This window comes from Ambystoma mexicanum, chromosome 2p, assembly GCF_040938575.1.
Source record: "Ambystoma mexicanum isolate Mex_15411 chromosome 2p, UKY_AmexF1_1, whole genome shotgun sequence".
Lineage (NCBI taxonomy): Eukaryota > Metazoa > Chordata > Amphibia > Caudata > Ambystomatidae > Ambystoma > Ambystoma mexicanum.
This window is the reverse complement of record NC_090923.1, coordinates 1,483,642,929-1,483,666,349: the sequence shown is the minus strand read 5'-3', so window position 1 is coordinate 1,483,666,349 and position 23,421 is coordinate 1,483,642,929. Positions and strand designations below refer to the sequence as shown.

The 23,421-nt window shown below is 47.5% G+C and overlaps 1 protein-coding gene across 2 annotated transcripts in view; it reads left to right on the top strand.

Annotated features, from left to right (window-relative positions):
• The first annotated feature begins 3,289 nt into the window (after positions 1-3,289).
• The window catches only part of ALG1 (ALG1 chitobiosyldiphosphodolichol beta-mannosyltransferase), a 2,244,281-nt gene continuing 2,224,149 nt past the window's right edge, over positions 3,290-23,421 (top strand). For both annotated transcript variants that reach the window (XM_069646120.1, XM_069646119.1), the window contains exon 1: positions 3,290-3,620. In XM_069646120.1, the coding sequence (XP_069502221.1) occupies positions 3,335-3,620 (286 nt within the window). In that variant the 5' untranslated portion in view covers positions 3,290-3,334. The remainder of the gene's footprint in view (positions 3,621-23,421) is intronic.

Genomic DNA, 23,421 nt, shown 5'->3' with positions numbered 1-23,421 from the left:
AAGACTTCTATTTTTGCAACAGGACTTCACAAAAATTTAAAAAGTTAACAGTTTAAATGTGATTTTATGGGCTTTAATTTAAGACGTTGTGGACTTCACTGCCATGTTGGGAACAGAAATGGCAAAGAAGTGTATATTCTGAGGAAAGGGTACCGGATGCCACTGTAAAATGTAATACTTATATGCCTAATAATAATCTATACACATGTGTAAAGTTATAGAATAATTTTAAGTAATATAATTCTCACTGAAAAGTGCAAAAAACTGGTAGAAGGGCAAAACAAGATCCTACAACCGTGAGGATTGGACTGCTATGCTCTACATAAAATATATAATCTGCCCATGTGATTTGTTAAAGTGCCACAACTGTATAAATGTGTAAATTATGTTATGACAGATTTTTGGACAAAAGGACTGTGGGAAGGCTTTTCACCTCATAAAATGCAACCTCATAAACTGAGACTCCTCCTCGAAGAGGCGATTAACTTAGGCTGACATATCTGAGTCTTGGATGTAGGCCTAGCTCAGTTCTGCCCACCAATAATTCTGTGATGTCACCATGCTCTATATAAAGGGTGTCTGATTCTGTCCTGAATTTCCTGCGCCTGCGTTCCTGATCTTCCACATTCATCCTGCCTGATTCCAGATCCCACTGCTAAGCCAAAGCATAGCTGATTCCAGACCCCACTGCAAAACCAAAGCTTAGCTGATCCCAGAAAGGCCTTCATCAAGAAAATCCCATTAACCAAAGTGAAAGGCTGTGGTATTCTTTGGGAAGCATCCTGAGACCAGCCTGGCATTTTGCCCACTAACTGCATGCCTGCTGCAAACCTGCCATCCAGCTGTCCTTATTATCCAGTGACCAGCCCTTTGCCCAGCTGTCTTTTGCCAGGAGAGTCCGCTATCCGGTGACCAGAAATCTTTTGTGACTAGAACCCTGACTGTTCCAAAATCCCAAAACTCAAGCGTGGACTGTGAGTATTTCCACATCCCAGAGAAAAACATAGACTCCCCATCTTGTCCCTTTTGTCTTTATTCCACGCTCTAAGCAATCCTATTCATATCCTGGTAACTTGTTAAAACTGTTCGACTTCTCTGTGCACCCTGTCCTTGACTTACTAAGCGCTAGCGCCATCTCTTTATTAATCTCTGTCTTGTGTAGATCATAAGCCCTTAGTCATATTTTGAGTAATCAAACTAATTTCCACATAAAGTTGAACGCTGCGGTAATAAAGGTTGACGTTGCGAATCAACATTGGATTTTACTGTATCCCTCTTTAACAATATAGTCTTAATAATCCAGTTGAAGTGAAACCTGTCCTGTTTCTAAGCTGATTTTTTCTCTTCCACAGCTTTATTTTACCAAAGGCGAACCTTCTTTATCTTGCAAATCTCATCCAGTTCTGTAGCTAGAGACCTCCTTTCACCTCTATATTGTCCCTGTGATATGCATCTATCCCCTGTCCAAAAATCGCATTCCAATTCAGTGTTTTTCACCCTTTAAAAAAAAAAAAACGTTTTTGCATTTAAAACTGCAAACCAGAAAAAATGCAACTTTTCCATGCATATATTCGGCTGCACTGCGTTTTCAATTTCAACCTGCTTTGTGAACTGTATGCTTTTTTACACCAAACCTTATAGCCGCTAGTGATATAACATCCCTGATACTGTGAGAAAACATATGCATAGCATTATTTTAACACACATATAATTCATTATTTATCAACATCCGAGTGTCATTTTAAGCCTTTGCAAAGGGTTTAAAATCCTTTTGTGAGGAAAGGTCAGATTTTGATTCTGTTTGCTGCCTCTTATCGCTGACTACCTGCTGCTTCTTTCTATCCACTCGAGATTCAATTATTTGTGGGTTGAGGGAACATTGCAGGGGGAAACTTAACTTGGATGATATCTATCCTAATTCAAAAAGTGCTCCTATTCACTTGGGCTTTGGATATGTTCTACTAGAAGGTTAACCAAGTGCATTGCTTCCATTTGCATTGTCATTATCACCCCATTGGTGATCTCGCGCCTCAAAACACTTGTGTGTAGGAGCGTTATAAATGCCATATCATATCATATCATTGCTGCCCAATATTAAAATGTGTGTGATTTTTAAAAATAAATCAATATTGTATTTTCACCAACGGCCTGGTTCATGGTCCATTGTGACCCGGGGACTTTGTAAAAGGGGGTGTGAGACGGGTCGGTATCGGCTCAATTTGAATTCATTGAAATTAAAAAGCATTCCTTTTGAGCGCCATATCCCAGGATAAGACCAAGTGTCCTGGTCCGTGTGTGACGCCCGATTGGAATCTTTAATAGTACATATGTACCCACTGTATAGCTCTTCACTGTGTATATATGTGTAAAGCTTATTTTCCCACCATTGTATATTTGCTGTGTCCTGTACTGTATTTCGTTTAACTATTGTAACTATGTACCCTAAGAAAAGCACCCAGATAGTGCGCTATATAAGCAAATAAAACAAAAAAACAAACAATATCCTGGAGGGTCTAAGCTTCACACCTACTGCTGTAATCACTGTTTAAAGTGCAGTTTACAAGTTTGAATCCTCTTAGGACCAAATGAGCCATTTATCCTAGCAAGTTCTATACATGTACTGTTATATTGGTTAATATATTTTATTTCTGACTGCCTGTTTTGTCTGAAAAGATTGCAGGGCTCCATAAAGTTACTCTCCTCAGTAACCTGGTATATGACTGATCTTGCTCCAGCCCAACTGGCGTTATAATGGCACAAGCCTTTAGGGTGCACTCTTGTTAGCACTTCATACGTAGTCCACTTCAGCTCTTACAAATTAGTAAATCTCTCCCATTGCTATGTATATTAATCCCTCTCTCGAACAGGTCACGGGCTGTCTTTGTTGCTCCGACTCCGAGAGCTGAAAGTTGCCATGCCTACTACGGAGGGGGTGGTGATTTTACTACTGCAGACTTTTTTTTATTGCCACCACGACTAGTTGGACAAAAGCAAACTTCGCCCTATTAAGCAGAAACACCGCTTAACCATGGCTCCGTTGCAGATAGGCACTTACTCAACCACCTCCTTCGTGTGTTTTAATATGCACCGCTCCGAGAATACTGCAGAATGTTTCAGGTGCAATGCAAGAAGGTCAAGTAATGCATGGTTTGACACCATAGGATGGGCAAGCAACCAGCACTTTGCATCTCGTTTCTTCACTAAAATTACTGTCAAAAAATCCTATACCTTGATTTCTGACCGAGCATGCGCACTCTCTGTGCGCATGCTCACTTAGCAAGTATAGGATTTTTTTTTTTACAAGGAGCTTCAGTGCGCGTTTAACATCGTTGCGATGGTGGGCTGGCGACTTCCCGTGCTGCTGGAGGCTGCAGCGCTGTGTTGCTTGTTAGTAGCCGCTTTAAGCTGGGGGAGCGGTTGGGCACTGCTACGCTTTCCACTTTTGTTGGCCTTCGTGGCGTTTTCTATGCTAGGATTCTCTTGCATTGCTGCTCCACGGAGGGATCGGCAACGTGTCTGCGTGATTGTATTGGGAGATATCGGCCGAAGTCCACGTATGACGTATCACGCACTCCGTCTTTCACGATGTGGTTATAACGTCAGTCTGGTCGGCTTCCGGGGTAAGAAGAGTTGTTTTCTTTTCATGTTTATTTATTCATCGATTATTTGTCGCATTATTTCAAGTTTAATTTACACCAAACACGTACAATAACACTTTTAGTGAGGGCACACATACAACATTTATTTGTCCATACGTTTTATCAGTCACCCTAAAACAATAAAAAAGTTACATGTAATCGGGCTCCTTATTTTTTTTTTCTGTGTTGCAATTTTTATGCGATTGATGTCTTGAGCAGAATTTCTTTGTGCTATTGGAATGTGGTCATTTGAATATTGGAACAATTACTCTAGGCAAGGGGAGTAGGCGGTTGTGCGTACTTAATACCTTGTGTCTGATCTGGAGCAGATAAAACACTTGTCATTTACATAGTTAAACTTACCTTGTGATTCAGTGTTGTTGATATCTCAAGGAAGGATTAGTTTTATTGCACGCAAGTATACTCTCTTGCGTAGTACGCAACGGTTGTAGGCATGCGCGAGCCTCGTTCCGGCTTGCGCATGCGTTCTTTAATAAACGAGGTCCCAAGACGGCAGTTGCCGCTGGGACCCCATACCAGCAACGCGCGTCCTGCGTATGCTTACTGTGTGTGTGCGTGTATGCATGTGGCGGCGACCGGGGGCACACCAGGCAGCCAACACTGGCGACAAGGAGGTACCGTGCAGGGACGGGAATGTGACTTTAGTCCAGTGACGTTCCAAGTCAGAGAAAGCGTTTCTCGTGCACCACGCGGCTACGGACCCATTGCAGATTGCCGGTGGCCATCTTGAATAAAGTGATCACGACGGTTGCGGCCCGGAAGGGTGCTTGTGCGCCGTCTGTGTTCCATTTCTCAGCAATTTTTTGGACACTCCATGGCCATTAGTGGTCTAATGGCCTTGGTTTCTGCTTCTTGAAGGGGCAAGAAGCACTCAATCGCGTCGGAAATTGTTGTGGATACGAGCCCTGTGGGACTGAGTGCCGTGCTGATACAAGCGGACACATATGGACTCATGCGCTCCATGGCTTACTTTAGCAAAGCCCTCACGGAAACTGAGAAAAGATACTCACAGATTGAGTGGGAAGCTCTGGCCAGTCTGTGGGGATGCAAGCATTTCAGATTGTACATGTTGGGTAAACCCGTTGTTCTCACCGAGCACAAGCCGCTCATACCAATCATGGCTGGGGCATCCTCCAAACCACCTCCACGCATCGAACGATATATGCTATCATTGATCGAGTACGGCGTCAAGTTGCAGTATCGTCAGGCACCCATAACTCAGCTGACTACCTGTCCAGGGGCCGGGTGTGACCAGGATAAAGCTGAGGTGGTGGACTGCGTCAGCATGGTCCGCTACGTCGTGGAGGCGGCCCTGCCCGTGGCACTGTCGCTCCAAGAAATAGCGGATGCATCCGAGGAAGACAACATATTTCAGATCATCAAGGGAGCCATGAACAACGGTGAGTGGAGAAAAGTTCTCACCAACAATGCCAGGCGGGAGGCCGGAGCTCAAAAGGACCTTCAAGCGCTGTGGAAAGCATGCAATGAGCTCTCGGTGACCGAGGATGGCCTGTTGTTATGAGGCCAACAGATTGGCCACCAGGATCAGCGGGATGACAATGTACTACACCTGGCGCACAAAGGACATCAAGGAGCTGCCAAAACGAAAGCGCGCCTCAGACTTTGTGGTTCCTGGACCTGGAACAGAGGGTGGATGATTTTGTGCGTTCCTGCATCCTTGCCAAGCGGCCTGCCCGGCGGAGAGAGGCCCACCGATAAGTGCCATGGAGTGAAGCGAAAAACCGTGGGCGACGGTTGTATTGCTCTCCTCTGAAAAGTGCACGGAACTACCATAAATCACCAATGCAATTATAGAGCAAATACTTCAACCCAAAAACAGACACAATAATTCACAGCCACGCACACTTTAGAAGATAATCAGCTCTTTACGGCTATTTATTCAAAGCTTACAGGTACATAGAAATAACTCATAAAACTCACATGGACATAGATCACAGAAAACATAAAGAAGTCAAAGAAAGAATACATCACCGTGGGCGTAACTTAATGAAACCTCATCTCGCCAGAAGCGGCTGAAAGACCCCGATAACAGCCAGGCCGAGAGCACAACAGCCCACAGGAGTGTCGGACCGAAGCGTCCCCCCTCCGACTGAGGTCTTTGTGCTTATCCCGTCTGACCGTTGAGGGTTTCCGCATATATGCCCTCCTCAACAAGGGGTGGCAACTTCTCGAACCTTCTGGCAATGCGCTTGCGCATTGATGGGTGACCGTTGGTTGCCAGCTGGGTCAACCGACAGTAACCTCAAGGAGCAAAGCGCTTCTCTCTCCTAAACGCCCCGGAAAACAATTCCATAACTCATCTCAAAACCTTGGCGCAGGCATAGCAAACCAAAACAAACCTCACTATCAGGTACCAGCCGGCACCTGCGGATCTTAGCTTTCCCAGTGCCGTGTCCTTGGCTGGGAAGGCCTGCATTCCAAGCCCATCAGCGAATAACATTGAAAACATGTTGTTTCACAAAGCAAGTGTAGCTTTCCACTGAGGCATGGATAAATATCCATTATGGCTCTGAGTTCCCCCAGAATGCACTGCGCACCAGCGCCATGTTTTAGCTCAACCATCACAATCCACCCTTGGATATTTACTTTCCATAGCCCAGTGGCAAACCTCAGTGGCAAAGGAGGCGGTCTTTGAAACCGACGAAATATTAGAACCAAGTTGGGAATACATTGAATACAACAACAACATGCTATTATGATAGCTAATATAATACAAATGCACGCAAAAGCATAACGCAGTGTACCTCCACTATCAGGAACCCATGAAAATAACCAATCCCACCAATTTCCAGTATGATCTTGGGATACTTGAGAACCCTCAAACCTCTAATATGACTTTCAATGGATCGTGAATGGTCACTTAAATTGAAACAACACACCCCTTCAACTGCGTTACAACCTAGATTATGCTTCAGCAGTAGATAATCAACAGCAGCTCTGTTCTGCAAAGTAGCTCTTCTAATAACTTCACTATCAAGGTGTAATTATTCTAAAGCTTACGAAGTATAATTAAGACTTTTAACTACTAAACACGCTAATTTCATCAAAGATTTGTAACCTCCAACAGCTAAACCCCAAACACCTACTAATGAAAGGGTTAATGCTAAAACCTCAGCTTCTGATAGCAAATGTACATGTGAATCACAGTCAGGAGATAATCCTATAGATGCAAAGGTTGACCTTTTACCTCGAGTTGTCACTGAGTGTAAAGGAAACATCATTAATCCTAATCGAGTCAAAGCACATGGACCTCCAGAAATGTTAGCTGGAATATAAGTATATGTAATGTTACCACATGAAAAGAGCCATCCTGTTTCAAAGGCCTCAACGTACGCACAGTTAACTTTGGTGTGCGCATTCCTTTTATCTCAAAATATATTATGCTCCTGCTTGCCCAACCCTGCTGCCCCAACAATTCATAAATCATTTTCCTGGCTACATGCAATGTAGTAATTTTGGAAAAGGCAAAACATCAACATCTTTGGTTAAGGTAATTCAGTTGGAAGGGCAAAACATTTCATTTTTTCACATATTAATCTCAAAATGCATTTAAGAATCAGGTTTCAACATGTTGGCATTCAAGTTCTGTTTCACACAGCTGTTTGTGGTGCATGATGTCACAGTCCACAACTCATTGTCCACAGTCCTTAAGACAAGAAAGACAAAACATATCAATAAGGTTATTACAACCGTCGACTGAATCATTTGAATGTGCAGCATCAAATGTTTGACAATATGCCAAGTCCGCACCGTGACAGTTCAGCAAAAGTTATTATTCTGTTGGACACTTCTCGCAGGTTGCAGAACAAATGTCCTCACACTTCACGCACGTAGTTAGCATTGAGTGCGGTGCAGGACAGGTTCAAAGTTGACATAGCATCTCGCAGTGACTCGCTTTCTCTGAGAATGCGTCTGCTTGACTGATCAGTGTCACCCGCAAATTGCACACATCTACCCCCCAATCATGGCACGCTAGTTTCTTGGTTATTTGCCTAGGCAAAATACAAACAGAAAGGTTAAGATTTCATCAAAAGGTACACTATCAGCGTTGTCCACATTAGGATGTCATCAAAACTTCAATATCAGCGTTGTCCACCCTTTCACTTAACACCACCCCGCCCTCAGAAGTCTCATCACCCTTCTGCATGTTACCGGGGGCTTATTTGCACTCAATCAAACGGGGTGTAACTGCCTAGTCACAAACTCATTTATGCAATGCGATCATAGTTGGTCAATGGTACTTCAGACTGATCCGTGATTCTACAAAAGCCATATAATAAGTACCCAGGTCGCACTTCTCAATGGATCAATGCTTTTCTTTGTCACCAAAGCGATCACGAATGGCAGGCGCAAACTTGCTTCCAGTGTTTCATGATCTTGATTTAGGTTGCCCTGCTGGCACCACTCCATTTTTCAAAGGTAAAGTCTTTTAGTCCAATACCGCCTGCAGTTGCACAAGCAGCTTTGTTCATTTTCTCTATACAGCTAGTATCTTTAAAGCCTCTGGTTTTCCACTTGTCATTTTCCCAAAGGGTGTCTGCTGATTTCTTGTGCCACCCTTTTGAGAGCGATAGTCTGAGTCAGTTCCTTTATTTGCTTCAACAAATCATTAATTCTTGCACTAAGCCGTGAGGCTTCTGGATCATGGCTAATGTGCAGTGTTCATGTTATACTCCAAAGCCCCGCTCTGCATGTTGTTTCTTGCAAAACGGCTACCTTTGTCAGTTTTTATTTTTTCCATCTGGAACGCCATAATGTCTTTATCAGTTACTCTAGCCCTGGCAATGTAGCTTGCATTTTGCCAGCTGTGTATTTTCACTTCTTAAAGCGCCTAAAGGTTTCTTCTCCAGTGCACAGCGCTTTACTTCAGTTCACATCACATGGAGCACTGGGATGCGGCTTGCATGGCAATGTCTCTTGAAATGGGCAGCTGTGTTTTCTTAGCCCATTCACAGATGCACAGTTTCCCAAATGTTCAGATGCGTGATGCGCCCAGTCTGCCATTTGATACTGGGCAAATTCCTTGCTTATGATCAGCTCTGTTATTGCATGCCAGTGTCAGAAAGCATGCGTACATCATCATGTGTAAGGTAGATTGCGCTCTTTTTCATCTTCACTCACAGCAATTATTGCCTTCAGTTCTGTTTCAGCATTCTGTCTTTGCACCCCCCTCCTCAGTTTTTGCTCACACTGACGGTGTCTCTCACAGGGGATGGAATGCAGGAATGTCATTGTTTATCTTTCCTGACGCAGCAAGCTTGTCTCTTTGCTCTTAGGCCTATAACTCTTAGCTGGGGCGGCTTCAATGGAAGGCACTCGTTTCAGACAGTTCACCCAGATTAACTGTTTCCTGTACTGCTTCAGCAACTCAGAAAAGCTACCATATCTGCCAGCTTCTGTAAACACCATTTCACTGAACAGGAGCGCAGCATTTTGCTTTTCTGCCCTCCTCCAACAGGTTTTTTTTTCGCACACCTCGCCCAAGACAGTGCAAGTTATCTTCAAGCCACATGCTCTGCACAGCAAGACTCTTATGTTCAAAAAAGGCACATTTCTTGTCATCAGATTCTACTCCATGTAATTTTGCAAATCGCCTTTTAGCCTGTTCAAAACTGATGTCCCATTTAAAGGCATACATTTTTTTCTTTTTCCTCGTAACCTTGTAGTTTGGCTTCACAAACTCACTCCAATGCACTGTGTGATCTTTCAAAAGAACCCGCAACCCACTAAATCTTTGTGCTGTCTTATCACACACAGATTTTCCATTCTGTTGTACCATTGCCAGAATATAACCACTTATTTCAGTGCATTTAAAACATGTCATGTGTAATGCAGCTCCCTGCACGTTATCTGCAAAAGCAACCCACACTCTATATTGCTTGCGGGCCGTTAATTTGTCAACAACATTATCACTATACATCACAATCAACTTGTCCTTGTCTCGTATAAAGCATACATCCCTTAATAACAGCAGTATTTTTGCTTTTAGCAGCAATTCCATGGTATAGCGTGCGAACAGTCAGAATACTCTAGGGGCAATTTAGGAAATACAAATTGTCTTTTCCCCCCAAACCAGTGCAAACTGGTTCTGCAATTTTAAATCAATGCACAAAAATTGAAAATTCAAATGCCATTCACTCACTTTTTTTTTTAATCAAGTGAGCCTCTCACCCCTTGTAAGCATGGCACAGCTAAAATGCAATGCAGGCAATTTTAGTGTGTTCCTTAAACAGAATGCACCACCAGCACATGGAATTTAGTTGCCAAAAACAAACCCTTTAGGCTTTCAACACCGATGTTACTCTTTCTCCTAAACACGGCTCATTCCCACGTTATCTTCAGGAATGTGAAAACTTCAAAAGCATACATTATAAGAAAGGCGCATCCTCGCCTCCTTATATTACAGCCCCCCACTCGCTAGCACACTGGGGCTGAGTCACAATGTTTGAATACTAGTCACAATTTGCCTGCCAAATACTTGCAACTATTTTCTCGCCCTCATGCCAAAATAGAGCAAGCTTTCACTTTGCAACTTTGTCAAGGGAAACCGCATAAAAAATTATTTCCTAATTGAACATAAATCTTTAATTCATCATTCATCGGAGCACTGTGAACATAGCCATTTTTCCACTTTGCTCACTGCTTTTCGGTTCCCTGGTTTCATTTCCAAGCAGTAAGTCAGCCACGACTGCTTTACTGAAGGGGAAAGATCTCAACCACACATGCTGTCGGCCGCGGCAGGCCAACACAAAAGGTGCTGTCTATTGGCTGTCTCAGAGCTGCAGTGAGACGACCAAGGAAAGGCGACAGCCTGCTCTGCACTCTCTCACACAATCGTCATTTCACAGCAAGGGAAACGGGGAAAATAACAAAACAGCTTAACACAGTTCAACGCTCACTGCCAAATGAAAACAACCGTTCGCTCGCAATGTAAGCAAAGCCTATCTGCGTTCAAACAGATTATTTGGAACACTTCATCACAAATAACTCTGCTTACAGCGCCTGTCTGCGTTCAAACAGATTCTTTAATATTTGGAGCAATTCATCACAAATATCCCATCCTCGTCGCCAAAATGTATTGCTCTCCTCTGAAAAGTGCACGGAACTACCATAAATCACCAATGCAATTATAGAGCAAATACTTCAACCCAAAAACAGACACAATAATTCACAGCCACGCACACTTTAGAAGATAATCAGCTCTTTACGGCTATTTATTCAAAGCTTACAGGTACATAGAAATAACTCATAAAACTCACATTGACATAGATCACAGAAAACATAAAGAAGTCAAAGAAAGAATACATCACCGTGGGCGTAACTTAATGAAACCTCATCTCGCCAGAAGCGGTTGAAAGACCCCGATAACAGCCAGGCCGAGAGCACAACAGCCCACAGGAGTGTCGGACCGAAGCATCCCCCCTCCGACTGAGGTCTTTGTGCTTATCCCGTCTGACCGTTGAGGGTTTCCGCATATATGCCCTCCTCAACAAGGGGTGGCAACTTCTCGAACCTTCTGGCAATGCGCTTGCGCATTGATGGGTGACCGTTGGTTGCCAGCTGGGTCAACCGACAGTAACCTCAAGGAGCAAAGCGCTTCTCGCTCCTAAACGCCCCAGAAAACAATTCCAGAACTCATCTCAAAACCTTGGCGCAGGCATAGCAAACCAAAACAAACCTCGCTATCAGGTACCAGCCGGCACCTGCGGATCTTACCTTTCCCAGTGCCGTGTCCTTGGCTGGGAAGGCCTGCATTCCAAGCCCATCAGCGAATAACATTTAAAACATGTTGTTTCACAAAGCAAGTGTAGCTTTCCACTGAGGCATGGATAAATATCCATTATGGCTCTGAGTTCCCCCAGAATGCCCTGCGCACCAGCGCCATGTTTTAGCTCAACCATCACAACGGTGCACGGCGACTTCGGTTCCACGGGTAGAGGGATGTACTTCCTGGCGGTTGTTGACCAGTGGTCGAGATACCCAGAGGTGGAACTGGTAGAATCTACGGCGAGCGACCAGCCCATCTTAGCGCTGGAGAAGATGTTCGCCACCCATGGCTTCCCGATTGAACTTTGCTCCGATAATGGCCCACCCTTCCAGGGACAGCAATTCGCCAGGTATCTGGACGAGAGGGGTATCAAGCACTGGAAAGTCACTCCGCTCTGGCCAAGGGCAAACGGAGAAGCCGACCGGTTCATGAGAACGCTCAATAAAGTCTTCTGAATTTCATTGGATGGGGAGAGGAACTGTGGCAGAACCTTTTTGAGTTCCTCAAGGAGTATCGAACGACCCCCCCCCCCCCACCAGTCCACAGAGGTGTGATCGACAACAACAGTGTCCGCCTAGAACGACGGGTCAAGAATGAAAAAGAAAGTGTACGGAGGAACCTCCAAGAAAAAAACATCGGAGTAGGGGACACTGTGTTGGTGAGAAACAGACGTCCGGAAGGGAAGTTGTCCCTCACGTACGAGGCCCAACCGCTATGAGTGACTCATGTAAAAGGGTCTATGGTCACGGTGGCCAACGCGAGAGGGACAATCACGAGGAACGTATCCTACTTCAAAAGGATAGAGGCCAGCCCGCCAGAAGGCGCACCGATGGCTCACGCAGTGGTGCGCGCAGAAGGAACCCGCCCGGAAGCAGCAACCGAGGAGGAAGGAGCCCCGGACGCTCCGGGAACACCCGGACCATCCCGAGAGGATGGCAGAAGGTACCCGAGCAGGGAGGGGCGACAACGCCCGTCGAGGTTCCAAGACTTTATCATGGACCCGGTCTAAGCCGGGGTCCGACAACTGTTAGTGTGAACTCAGTTTGTGGTGTGGTTAATGTTCATGTTTAATGGTTATCTTTGTTTGGAAAAAAGGAGGGATGTTGCGTGGCACGCAACGGTTGTGGGCATGCGCAAGCCTCGTTCTGGCTTGCGCATGCCTTTTTTAATAAACGAGGTCCCAAGACGGCAGTTGCGTCCCGCGTATGCTTACTGCGTGTATGCGTGTATACATGTGGGGCCGACCGGGGGCACACCAGGCAGCCAACATACTCTACTGAAATGTGCATGCACAAGATCATGAAAAGATATTAGAAGTTTGGGTGCTCGGGAGGTAAAGTGACAATGGGTCATGGTATCTATTGAAAGATACTCCAGTCCCCAAACACACCCTTTCACTGGATACAGCAGTCATTAAATGAGGTCAAGTTTCAAAATATGATGATATAACAATGTAAAGTACGTCATGCCCCCCTAAAAATCGAAATTTTGTGAAAGGGTTAGTTAAAAAATGAAAACGGTATTAAGAAAAAGAGTGCGTTTGTCGGCCTACTCCCTCCATAGAGGGAAAATGTAGTATCGCAAAAACTTCTACACTAGTTTAGACCGTAAGTGTTGACTTAATTTCCTTGACTGGTGTGGGGTAAATCTGTCCAGTAGTTTTTAAAATATTGATCAGAGAAAGGGCCGCCCCTGCTCCCAAATAGTCCATGGTGCTTTTCTTTTCTTCTTTTTTTTTTTTTAAAAACTTTTGTTTATTGGCAGAAAGTTAAGACAGGCACAGCACAGATTACATAGCAATAAGCTAGCAACATAACATCACACAAAGGCAGTACATCATGACTATATATGACATCTCAAGTTGGGGACGGTTGATGGCTTGGAGAGGCGCAAAGAGAAAAAAGTAAGGAGAGTCACACTGCACATGGTGTGTTGGGCTGTACTGGTGGGGGAGTAGACCTCCATTCCACTTCGTCTCTATTGTTCAGGTAGCTACGGAATTCCGACCACACGTTTTTGGGGCGTGATGAGATTTTAAGGGATCAAATGTACTCTTCTTCGCACAGCTGTATCCAGGTAAAGGCTTTCAGCCACATAATGAGGGTGGGGGGGTTACAGTGCTTCCAGCATTGCAATATACATCTTTTGGCAACAATGGCACTTATATCTAAGAATTTCGACATTTTCCTTACATTTTCCCCATCCCAGATACCAAACAACATGGCTAGTGGGTCCATGTCCACCGGGGAACCAATTATTTCGGAGAGCGCCTCCGTCACGGCCACCCGGAACGTGTTTAGCACAGCGCAGGACCAGAACATGTGTATGTGATCTGCTTCGCTGGATTTGCATTTAGGGCATGTGTGAGTCGGGGTGCGTGTACATTTTGCTCTGTACGGTGTGTAATAGAGCCTGTTGAGGAGTTTGAATTGTATGCAGCGGAATCTGGCGCTGAGGTAGACTTTGCGCGTGTGTGCGCACATTTTGCCCCACATTTCATCAGTTATTTCCGTTTCACGCTGCCTAGCCCATGTATCTCGTAATTTGAGGGACTTGTCCTCTGTTTTCTCCAGCGGCATTTTGTACAAATTGGATATTATACCCCTGCCGCCTGCGGAGTTCGCTATATATTGGAGTTCGGGTGAGTCTGGGTACGAGGGCCACATAGCTCGTACCGCTGCTCTAAGCCTGTAGTATTGTAACATCTCGAGCGGAGAGTTGGAGTGTTCTGGTCGCCATATTTGAGGGGTAACAAACGTACCATCGGGGAAGAGGTCAGCTAGGGCTCGATAGCCCATATTTTCCCAGTGTTGCAAGAGGTGTTGGTCGTGTGTGGGGGGAAGTCCGGGAAATTGCCATATGGGAAGCCACTTATAGTATGGATGTTGCTCTTGCTCGTGGCGCAGGATGGCATTCCAAGCCCTGATCATGGTGGCCACCGGGTCAGCTTGGGCATCTGTTTGGAATGTGCGGTGCAGTAATAAGGTCATGATGTTGGTCCCACCCCCCCGCCAGTTTCTCAAGTTTTACATGCAGTGGCGGATTCTGGAACGTGTACCAATGGGAGGCGTGTTGGGCCTGTGCCGCGTTCCAGTACAGTTGGAGGTCTGGGGCAGTGAGCCCCCCCTTATCATAGGGTAAAGTGTTGCCACTTCTTGCGGACCGAACCAGAGTGCCAAAGAAATTGGGCGCATTCCGAGTGGAGCCTCTTAAAGTATTGCATCCCGGGCCAGACTGGTACGTTAGTGAAGATGTAAAGGAGCCTGGGGACCACTATCATCTTTATTAGAGAGGCTGCCCGCAAGGGATAGCGGTAGATTGCACCATTTGGAGAACTTGGACACGACGAGCTGTGTCATAGCCTCGTAGTTGTCCGCTAGTAAGGAAGGTTTGGTTAGCGACACCTGCACCCCGAGATACCTGACACCTCCCAGGGACCAGCGTAGTGGGTACTCACATGCCAGTTGTTGAGTTGCTGTAGTGAGAGGGAAGATTTCAGATTTAGAATAGTTGATTGTGAAACCGGAGTACGTGCCTATTTTGGTAATGTCGCGGATGATCGGGTCTAGGTATGTGGAGGGGTTTCTGATATACAAGAGTACGTCATCCGCGTAAAGCGAGATGATTTCCGGCATGTCCAGTAATAAGCGATAGCCTCAGCAGGCAGAAACACAACGCGGTTGTGTTGGAAAACGCTGCAGTTTTTCTTTCCGAGTTTCTCAGGTTCCTCCGAGCCGGAGGAGCCTGAGAAACTTGGAAAGAAAAACCGCAGTGTTTTCCAACACAATAACGTTGTATTTATGTTTGCGGTCGCTTCAAAAGCGACCGCAAACATAAATACAACGTTTTTAAAGCTGCGGTTTTATTTCTAAGTTTTCCGGGCTCCTCCAGCCCGGAAAACGTAGAAAAAACCCCACAGCTAGTGCTTATTTAAAAAATAAAAATAAATAGCACTTACCGAGATTCAGCTGCAGCTTTCCTGCTCTGGTCTCCGGTCCCCGTCCTCCGCGTACAGCACTAAGGAAGGGAAAGCCACCCAGCGGTAGCTTTTGTTTACTACAGCTGGCTGGCTTTTCCTTCATTAGTGCCGCAAAAGCAAAAGCCAGCACAGGAGGGCATCCATTTCACAAAATGTATGCGCCCATGTGCTTGCTTTTGCAAATTTTGAGCTTGAATAGCTCAAAATTTTACATAGGAAGTTTTAAAAAAGAGAATGCTAGTATTTTTTTTTTTATGTTGCCTATCTATTTTTTAAATCATTTTTTTTACTAGACCATGCCTTTAAATGCTTCCCATTTGATCCCTTCACGTGTGTCAGATGCCCTGTTATTTTCAAAGAATGTGGTTATGTCCGCTAGGATCTCAGCTTTGAAGACAATGTCCGATAGAGCGGCGGATTTAAAGCGCCAGGCAGGTCATGACGACATTGTGTTGCCGAGTTGCATCTGTAGGAGCACAGGGGAGTGGTCAGATAGCGTGCATGCGAGTATCCTGACATCTAAGACCCTACCCACATGGTTACCAGACAAGAGGAACAGATCTATTCTTGAGGAACTGTCATGTACCGTTGAGTAGAAAGTATAGTCCCTTTCATGGGGATGGAGCGTTCTCCATATATCATGTAGATTCAGAGAGCCCATATGTATGAGGAGTCGTTTGGCTGCTCGAGTTGTGGCTCTGCTAGTGGTCGTTGTTCTGTCTAGGACATTATCAAGTATCAGATTCATGTACCCTCCCCCCCCATATGATGGGGACGTCTAGATATCTCATAAGAATGGTGGTCACATCGTCAATAAACTTGGGGTAGTCAGTATTGGGTGCGTATGAGTTAACCAGCAGACATTCTTTGTGAGCCAAAGTGCAGTGTAGGATCACATATCTGCCTTCTGTGTCGATGTGGGATGTGTGGAGTATGAAGTTTACCGACTTGTGGATGAGGGTCAGAACACCCCTAGCTTGAGTGGAGTATTGGGTGTAGTATCTGTTGAGGCCCCAGGTCTGTGCTATGTTTGATGATAGGTGTTTCAGAGCGTGTGTCTCCTGCAATAGGAGGACCTTGACCCCGTGTCTTTGTGCATAAGACGCGATCCTACGAGACTTTGTGAAATTCGTCAGCCCCCGAACATTCCATGTCATCATTTTGATTGCCATATAGATAACTAACGGGACATCCCAAGCAAAAGATCTGCCTCTGACAAACGCCATGTGTGCTGCGACGGCATGAGAATGCCTCCCTTTAGAGCCGGTCTCAACATTCCCGCCATTTTGTATATAGCCTACCCCAACTTCTTCACCCCCCACCCTCACCGCCCTGCACCAACTAAAAGTGTGTAGATACCCACCCTTAGAGTAAACAACTGCGTGTCATCCCCAACTCGGCAGCGCCTGGGAAATCGCCCAACCGGGGCTAAAACACAAACATTTAGACGCAGAGGGTATTGCAGCTGCAGTGGGGGCTGCCAATGCCGTTCTGCCCACCTGTAGTAATACAGGTTTCAATAATACAATATAAATCTGAAGATCGGCTGGTGAAAGTAAGGTTGCAAAGCGAGGATACACATAATCTAGGGTATCAAGGTCATAGATAGAATTGCCGTGGACCAGTACATGACGGCGGAGCCTGGTCTGCGGTGTACAGGTCCCATGCGTGGCATTGTTATCAGGCGAGCTAAAGGCGCGCCCGCCCAAGGGAGCAGTGTTCCCAATATATTAGTGTAGGGCCGCGGAAGGCTCGCAGCGGGACAATGAGGGGGGACCTTTAGTCACACAGGGGAGGCAATGGCTAGCACACTGCAGCTAATGGGGGTCCACAAGAGGAGTACATGCCTCTGGTACTAGTCGTGCTTCAATGAACTTAACAGCCTCGTCAGGGACCGTGAAGAAGTAGATCTTGTTGCGATGGGTGAATTTTAGGCGAGCAGGGAAGAGCATTGCATACTAGATTTTCCTATCTCTTAGCATCTTCTTCACCCCACCGAATCGGCGTCTCTCCATCTGCACCCCCAAGGAAAAATCGGGGACGATCCTGATGATTTGCGAATCCAGCCTTAACTCCCCTTTCTCCCTGGCCAATCGGAGTATGTGATCCCTGACCTTGTAGCTGAGCAGTTTTGCTATTATTGGTCTGGGGAAGTCTCCTGGTTTAGGCCGAGGTGCCAGTGAGCGATGAGCTCTTTCAACCGTGAAGAATGGTGAGAGATCAGGGTCATCCAGGAGGTCTTTGATGAGTTTTTCGACTGCAAGCTCCATGCGCCCCTTAAGCGCAGATTCGGGAACCCCAATTATGCGAATGTTGTTTCTTCGCGACCTCTATTCGAGGTCGTCGCATTTAGCTTTGACCTGTTTCATGTCTCGGACAAGCTCTGAGACTGTGTTTTGTAGGGTATGCACATTGTCCTCGTTAGTTCCTATCCTCTGCTCCGCTTCGGTAATCCTGGCCCCATGTTGGTCAAGCTTAGCCCTTAAAGAAGCCACATTCGCGTTGATGTCATCCAGCTTCTCATGAAATGCTGCAAAGATTTTGGCCATGGATTCCATCATTGCAGCCAAGTCTGGTTGCGGGGGGTCCGGCAGGAGATTGCCATCCTCCTTGTCCTGCAGAGGACGACGCCTGGTCCGCCTTGGTAAACTTGTCCATGGCGTCCACCTTGCCAGCGCCTCGTGCTCTGTTGGACATTGCTGCGGAGGGGAGCAGCGACTGACTCGGTGCGGTAGTTGTTGGCCAGAGGCTGGGTCCTCGTAGAGGGGATGGTAGGAGGTCAGCGATAGCAGCGTATAGTTAAATCGAGCTCGGTGGGGCTGGTGTCGTCACAGCCTGATAGAGGGGGCTAGTTTGTGGCAGGGCGTTGATGATGAAGCAGCAGTGGTCAGCACTTAGCTTGGGGGGCTGTACAGTACTGAGTCTCGCTGGGGCCTCACAGCGGCCACTGGCATCGCAAGTAGAGCAAGCTGGGGGAGGACCGGAAAGTTCAGTGTGGTTTGTGTCACTTTGGAGTATGCCTGGGTCCGTAAGGCGATGAGCCGTTAGTGAGGCAGGTAGGGTTCCTCCCTGGATTAAACGGGTGACACTGTTCTTAGCTGCGCGTGTTGAGGGAGTAAGGTGCTTCCTCCTTCATCGGCACCCTAAGAATCCCAGAGCGGTGGTAGGAGACTTCCCGCGCGTGAATATGTGGAGCCACCGGGATGTCCCAAGGAGTGATAGGCAAACAAGTTCCAGCGCGTGGATGGACCGCGGGGCCTCACAGACACCGTGGGTGCAGAGAGTTGGGGGGGGGGCGGCAGAGTGGGCTTATTTTTAGGCAGTCTCACTGGGTGTAGAACTAGTAGCAGAGAGAGTAGAGGGCCCCCCGCAGGATGAAGCAGAGTGGTGTATTGCAGCCCGCAGCACCCACCTTGCAGCCTTTGGGGTGGCTAGCCCGTGAGTTCCTGGTGCAATCGCACATCCGGAGGGCAGCGGTTCACCCAGCGGGGTCCAGTCCCGACCCGAGGCCAGCGAAGTCTGGGGGCCGCGGCCAGCCGTAGGTTGATGTTGCGATCTTACATATGATGGCTGCGCAACGGCCCAGTATTCTGCAGTCCAGATCAGCATTCCGGGGGCGGCAGAGTCAGCTGTATCCCGGTGGGTTAGAGGGCCCAATCTTGTAAGCAGCCGCGGGGGGGGGGGAGGCCCCGTGTCCCGCGGCCGCTGTCAGCAGAAGATGCCGCCTTTCGGGTGGTAGGTCCGTTAGATAGGGAGAGCAGGCCGGCTCACGTGGTGTCCTCGGGCAAGCGAGCGAGTCAGCCGCGGTCCCGCAATGCAGTCTAGGCGGCCCCCGATTCACAGGCCAGGGGCGGGGGGGCCGGATATGTGTGTATATGGGCGCAGGGAGGCCTCAAGCCCAGCACATGCTCGCTGGATCCGATCGGCGCCCCGCTCGGTCAGTCCGCCGCCGGGCCAGCAGCGCCAGGCAGGCCAGGGGCCCGTTCACGGCTGGGGCGCCGGGTGTCCCAGGTTCGTGCCCAGCCGGCGCAAGAAAGGAGGGCGTACAACAGGCTCAGAGCGCTGCAGGCAGTCCGTAGGTGGCAGCGCCGAGGGAACCAACACGGCAGTGCCTCCGGGCAGGGGACGCTCCAACGGCGAGAGTGGCCACGCAAGGAGGCAGGGCACCGCTGCTTGCCCAGGCGTCCGGTGCACTGGCTGCAGGCACTGATCTCACTCCAGATTTCGGCCACATTGAGAGGAGAGTAGCAGTAGCAGAATCGTGGCAGCGCCGTTGGGTGATGACAAGGATTAGCGCTGATGCTTAGGAGAACCTAGTGGGCAGGAACGGAGCTCACAAACTAGGCAGCCGTATTCCTTGGGTGCTCAACAGCGCCCCCGTCCATGGTGCTTTTCAGCAGAGACTTTTCCGAAATGAAATCTGCCTTTTTATTTGTTGTGTTGTTGCACGATGAAGGCGATTCCCACAATACTACGTCGCCCCCCTCCTCAGTTTTATGTCCACTTTTGTTGTAAAAGACATTTTTTAAATGACAAGACTAATGATTTGCTATTTATATATCTCTTTTGCCAAAGCGCTCTACATAAATGTATGTAAATATGTTCTATCATCCCAACCGAAGCTGGTACTCCTTTATCGACCATTGAAGGATGAAAGGCTGAGTTGGCCTTGACCGAATTCAAACGCGTGACCTGCAGATCACACTTAGATCGCAGCAGCGAGCACGCTACCCGCAGAGCTATCTTACCGGCATATAGACTAAAGGACTGTTGTGCGCAAAGGGACTGAGCAGTTACATTTCTCTTCAAGGCCTGCCTTGGGAATGCCGAGGCCTTACGGAACAAAAGATATACAGGCCCACTAATTTGGATCCGTATTGACCTAATCGAATTGACATCATGGAAAATAACATTACAAGGAGTGTCAGTCTTACATACTCTACAGCATCATTGGTAATGACATTGAAAGACATTTCCATGTATAAGCAAAGAGTCAAATAATTTTGAATGCAAAATATAAATGTTCGCTATTATTAATATTGAACAACTTTTATAATTTAGGAAACCACGAGAAAGGATATTTTAAAATTAAAAGCTGCCCACTAAATCCTTTCTAGGGACTCCCATAGTGGATTAAATGATTTGCCCAAGATCACACATGTTGCATAAGTGATTAAGTACTTGGCCACACGGGGCGCTGTTGTGCGCCGAAGAACATGGCCGCCTGACCTTTGAGCTCCATAGCCTACGATCTCCTGCCAACATAAATCCTGCGGTTTGTCTCTAAGCTGTTAAACTTCCTTCGCAGGAGGGGAGAGCTGACACCTCCGGGAGCAAGCTGGCCAAGTTTCAGGCTGAAACGCATCTCCGGTCTGTGTGAAAAGGCACCTGGACCCGTGGTTGAGGACGCCAACGGTCGGAGTGGCACGCGCCAATTTCCAGGCAGCCTCCGTTGAGATCCCAGTGCTCCTCCCCACCCCCCCGTCACCAGCAGCGGGCCGTGTATGTTGCCCAACCCTGTGAGAAACACCCACAAAGGCTCCAGAGATCATACCTGCATATGATAAGCAGAATCCCCCAAAGAACTGCCGGACACCACGCCGGGTAGAAGCGGGGACTGAGGAAACGTGGGACGAGTTAGGTGGAACGCGCCCACACTAGCCCGCTCCCCGACAGCGAACGCAGCCTGCTACCTCTGCGAACCTACGCTGGTCTCTCAGATTTAATATCAGCCCAGAACCTTGGGACAGCATCAAGGTACGTGCCAGCAAAACAATTTATAACACATACGCTTGAGACCGGGGTGGTGGGGCAACAGACCGGGGGGGAGCAACGGCGATGCTGTGACTCTGCAGGGGCTCACTCACCCGATCAAGCACTACCCCATCCCCCCGTTGCTGCATGGAATCTCCCTTGTCACATTCCATCTATTACTGTCAGAGGCACCCAGCAGATCTGTCCCACAAACAATATAAACCTCACTAAGTCACGACGCAGCTATCACACCGCGTGGGACACAGGCTATGTTCTCTTCCTGAAATACTTGCTGGCAGTATAAGCACCACCCTCACATGCTCGGTCGGAGCAAACACTGGCTGTGGCCCTGAACTCATTGAGACACTCCATACAGGAAGGCTGGGTATAACAAGGCAACCATAATACAGCAAACCACGCGGACGACTGGAACTGCTAGAACCACCAGCCCCTCTGTCGGGACACCCCCTAAGCTACTGCGAGAAGCTACTGGCACTGCAAAAGTGCGGTGTCCACCACGCACATACCCCAGGACACATATCTGATTTGTGGGAACGTTACCAGCCTGCCCACTCACCGGACACCGTGTGAGCACTACATATCCAACCCACTATTCTCCATGATTGGGGGGGGCAAAGAACAAAAAGAAGGGCCAGATGAACGCGTATGCCAGCGCCCCCAGTATGGAGCCTGATGCAGACCAGGGACACCCTCCTGAAACCTCTTCGATGGATCTACCTGAACGCTGCATGGCCCCTTACATGGCGGCGATGGAGAAGGGATTTGCCGCTATCAATACTAAGCTTGACGACATTGGTGAAAATATAGCGTCCATACGCTTGGATATACGGAAAGTATATGCCAGGGTTTCAGAGGCGGAAGACAGGGTGAGCACACTAGAGGACACGTCCAACTCACAGGGAAAAGCCATAGAAGACATTCACAAAGACATCAAAACACTCGAGGCAAAATGCGAAGACCTATAATCCCGATCACGACGCAACAATATACGCATGGTCGGAATTGCAGAATCCAAACTCAATGTACCCATGTAGCATTTCCTACTACAGCCCTAGTACGCACGCTATTCCCTGATAGCCAATTCCTAGTCGAGAGGGCACACAGAGTGCTGGCCCCCCCTCCAAAGTCAGCCCCCGCCCAGAACAATTACAGCACGCTTGCTCAACTACCGAGATCGGGATCTGAAAGTGAAACTCGCAAGGGAAAAGGCTCCCCTATCATATGACTCCAACTGCATCCACATATACCCAGACTTCTCGACTGGAGTACAGACGGCCAGACGCTCATTTGACAATGTCAAGAGAATACTACGGGCAGGAAAATTGTCTACGCCGTGATGTTTCCAGCAAAACTCTGTATTTAACACGCTGGCAGAACCCATTTTTTTTAAACACAGGATGAAGCTATGGCATATGTTGAATCAAACATTCCCACCGCAGCTGGAAACACTTGATCGCTAACCCGCATGACCAGCACCTGGACATCCAGATAAATGGATGCATTGAATTCCGCAGAAGAAGATACGCCGCAGAGACTCCTTCATCCTCGAAGGCTACGACTCCAGGCGCGGTGATGGAAAGCGCCACCTCCAATATTGCAGAACTGCACTACGTTAGAAGGGATACACCGCCCGATTGGGGGGATGGTGAGGGTGGAGGGGGGGGGTTATGTTGTGTGTTACAAAAGTAGAAAATCTGGCATGGGATCAACGGGAAGGGCTTTACAGGACCAAAGACGCAGAATTACGGCTAACAGATACAATAAATGGCGTTGCACCCAGTAACTAAAAGTACTAAACTCCTCACTTGGAATGTCAGGGGGTTGCTCAACCCAACCAAAGCCAGGAAAGTTCTGGCCTACACCAACAGGCATAGAATCTACTTTCTTCTCCTACAGGAGATGCACACCACTGACCAAATTTCTAGCTCGTTTGGTCGATCCTGGGGTTCACAAATGTTTGCGACGAACTACTCGGCGGGGTCAAGGGAAGTACTGGCACTGGTCCACCGTAGACTTGGGCTCCAGGTGACTAGAACTGAGGTGGGCACAGATGGCAGATACGTAATACTATGGGGGTCTAAAAGGACAGGATATAATCATCGTCAATACTTACGGACCCAACATAGACACACCAGAATTCTACCAACAGGTCATCACACTACTAATGCCAATTGGTGAAGCAAGAGTGATATGGGGGGAGATTTTAACATCATCCTAGA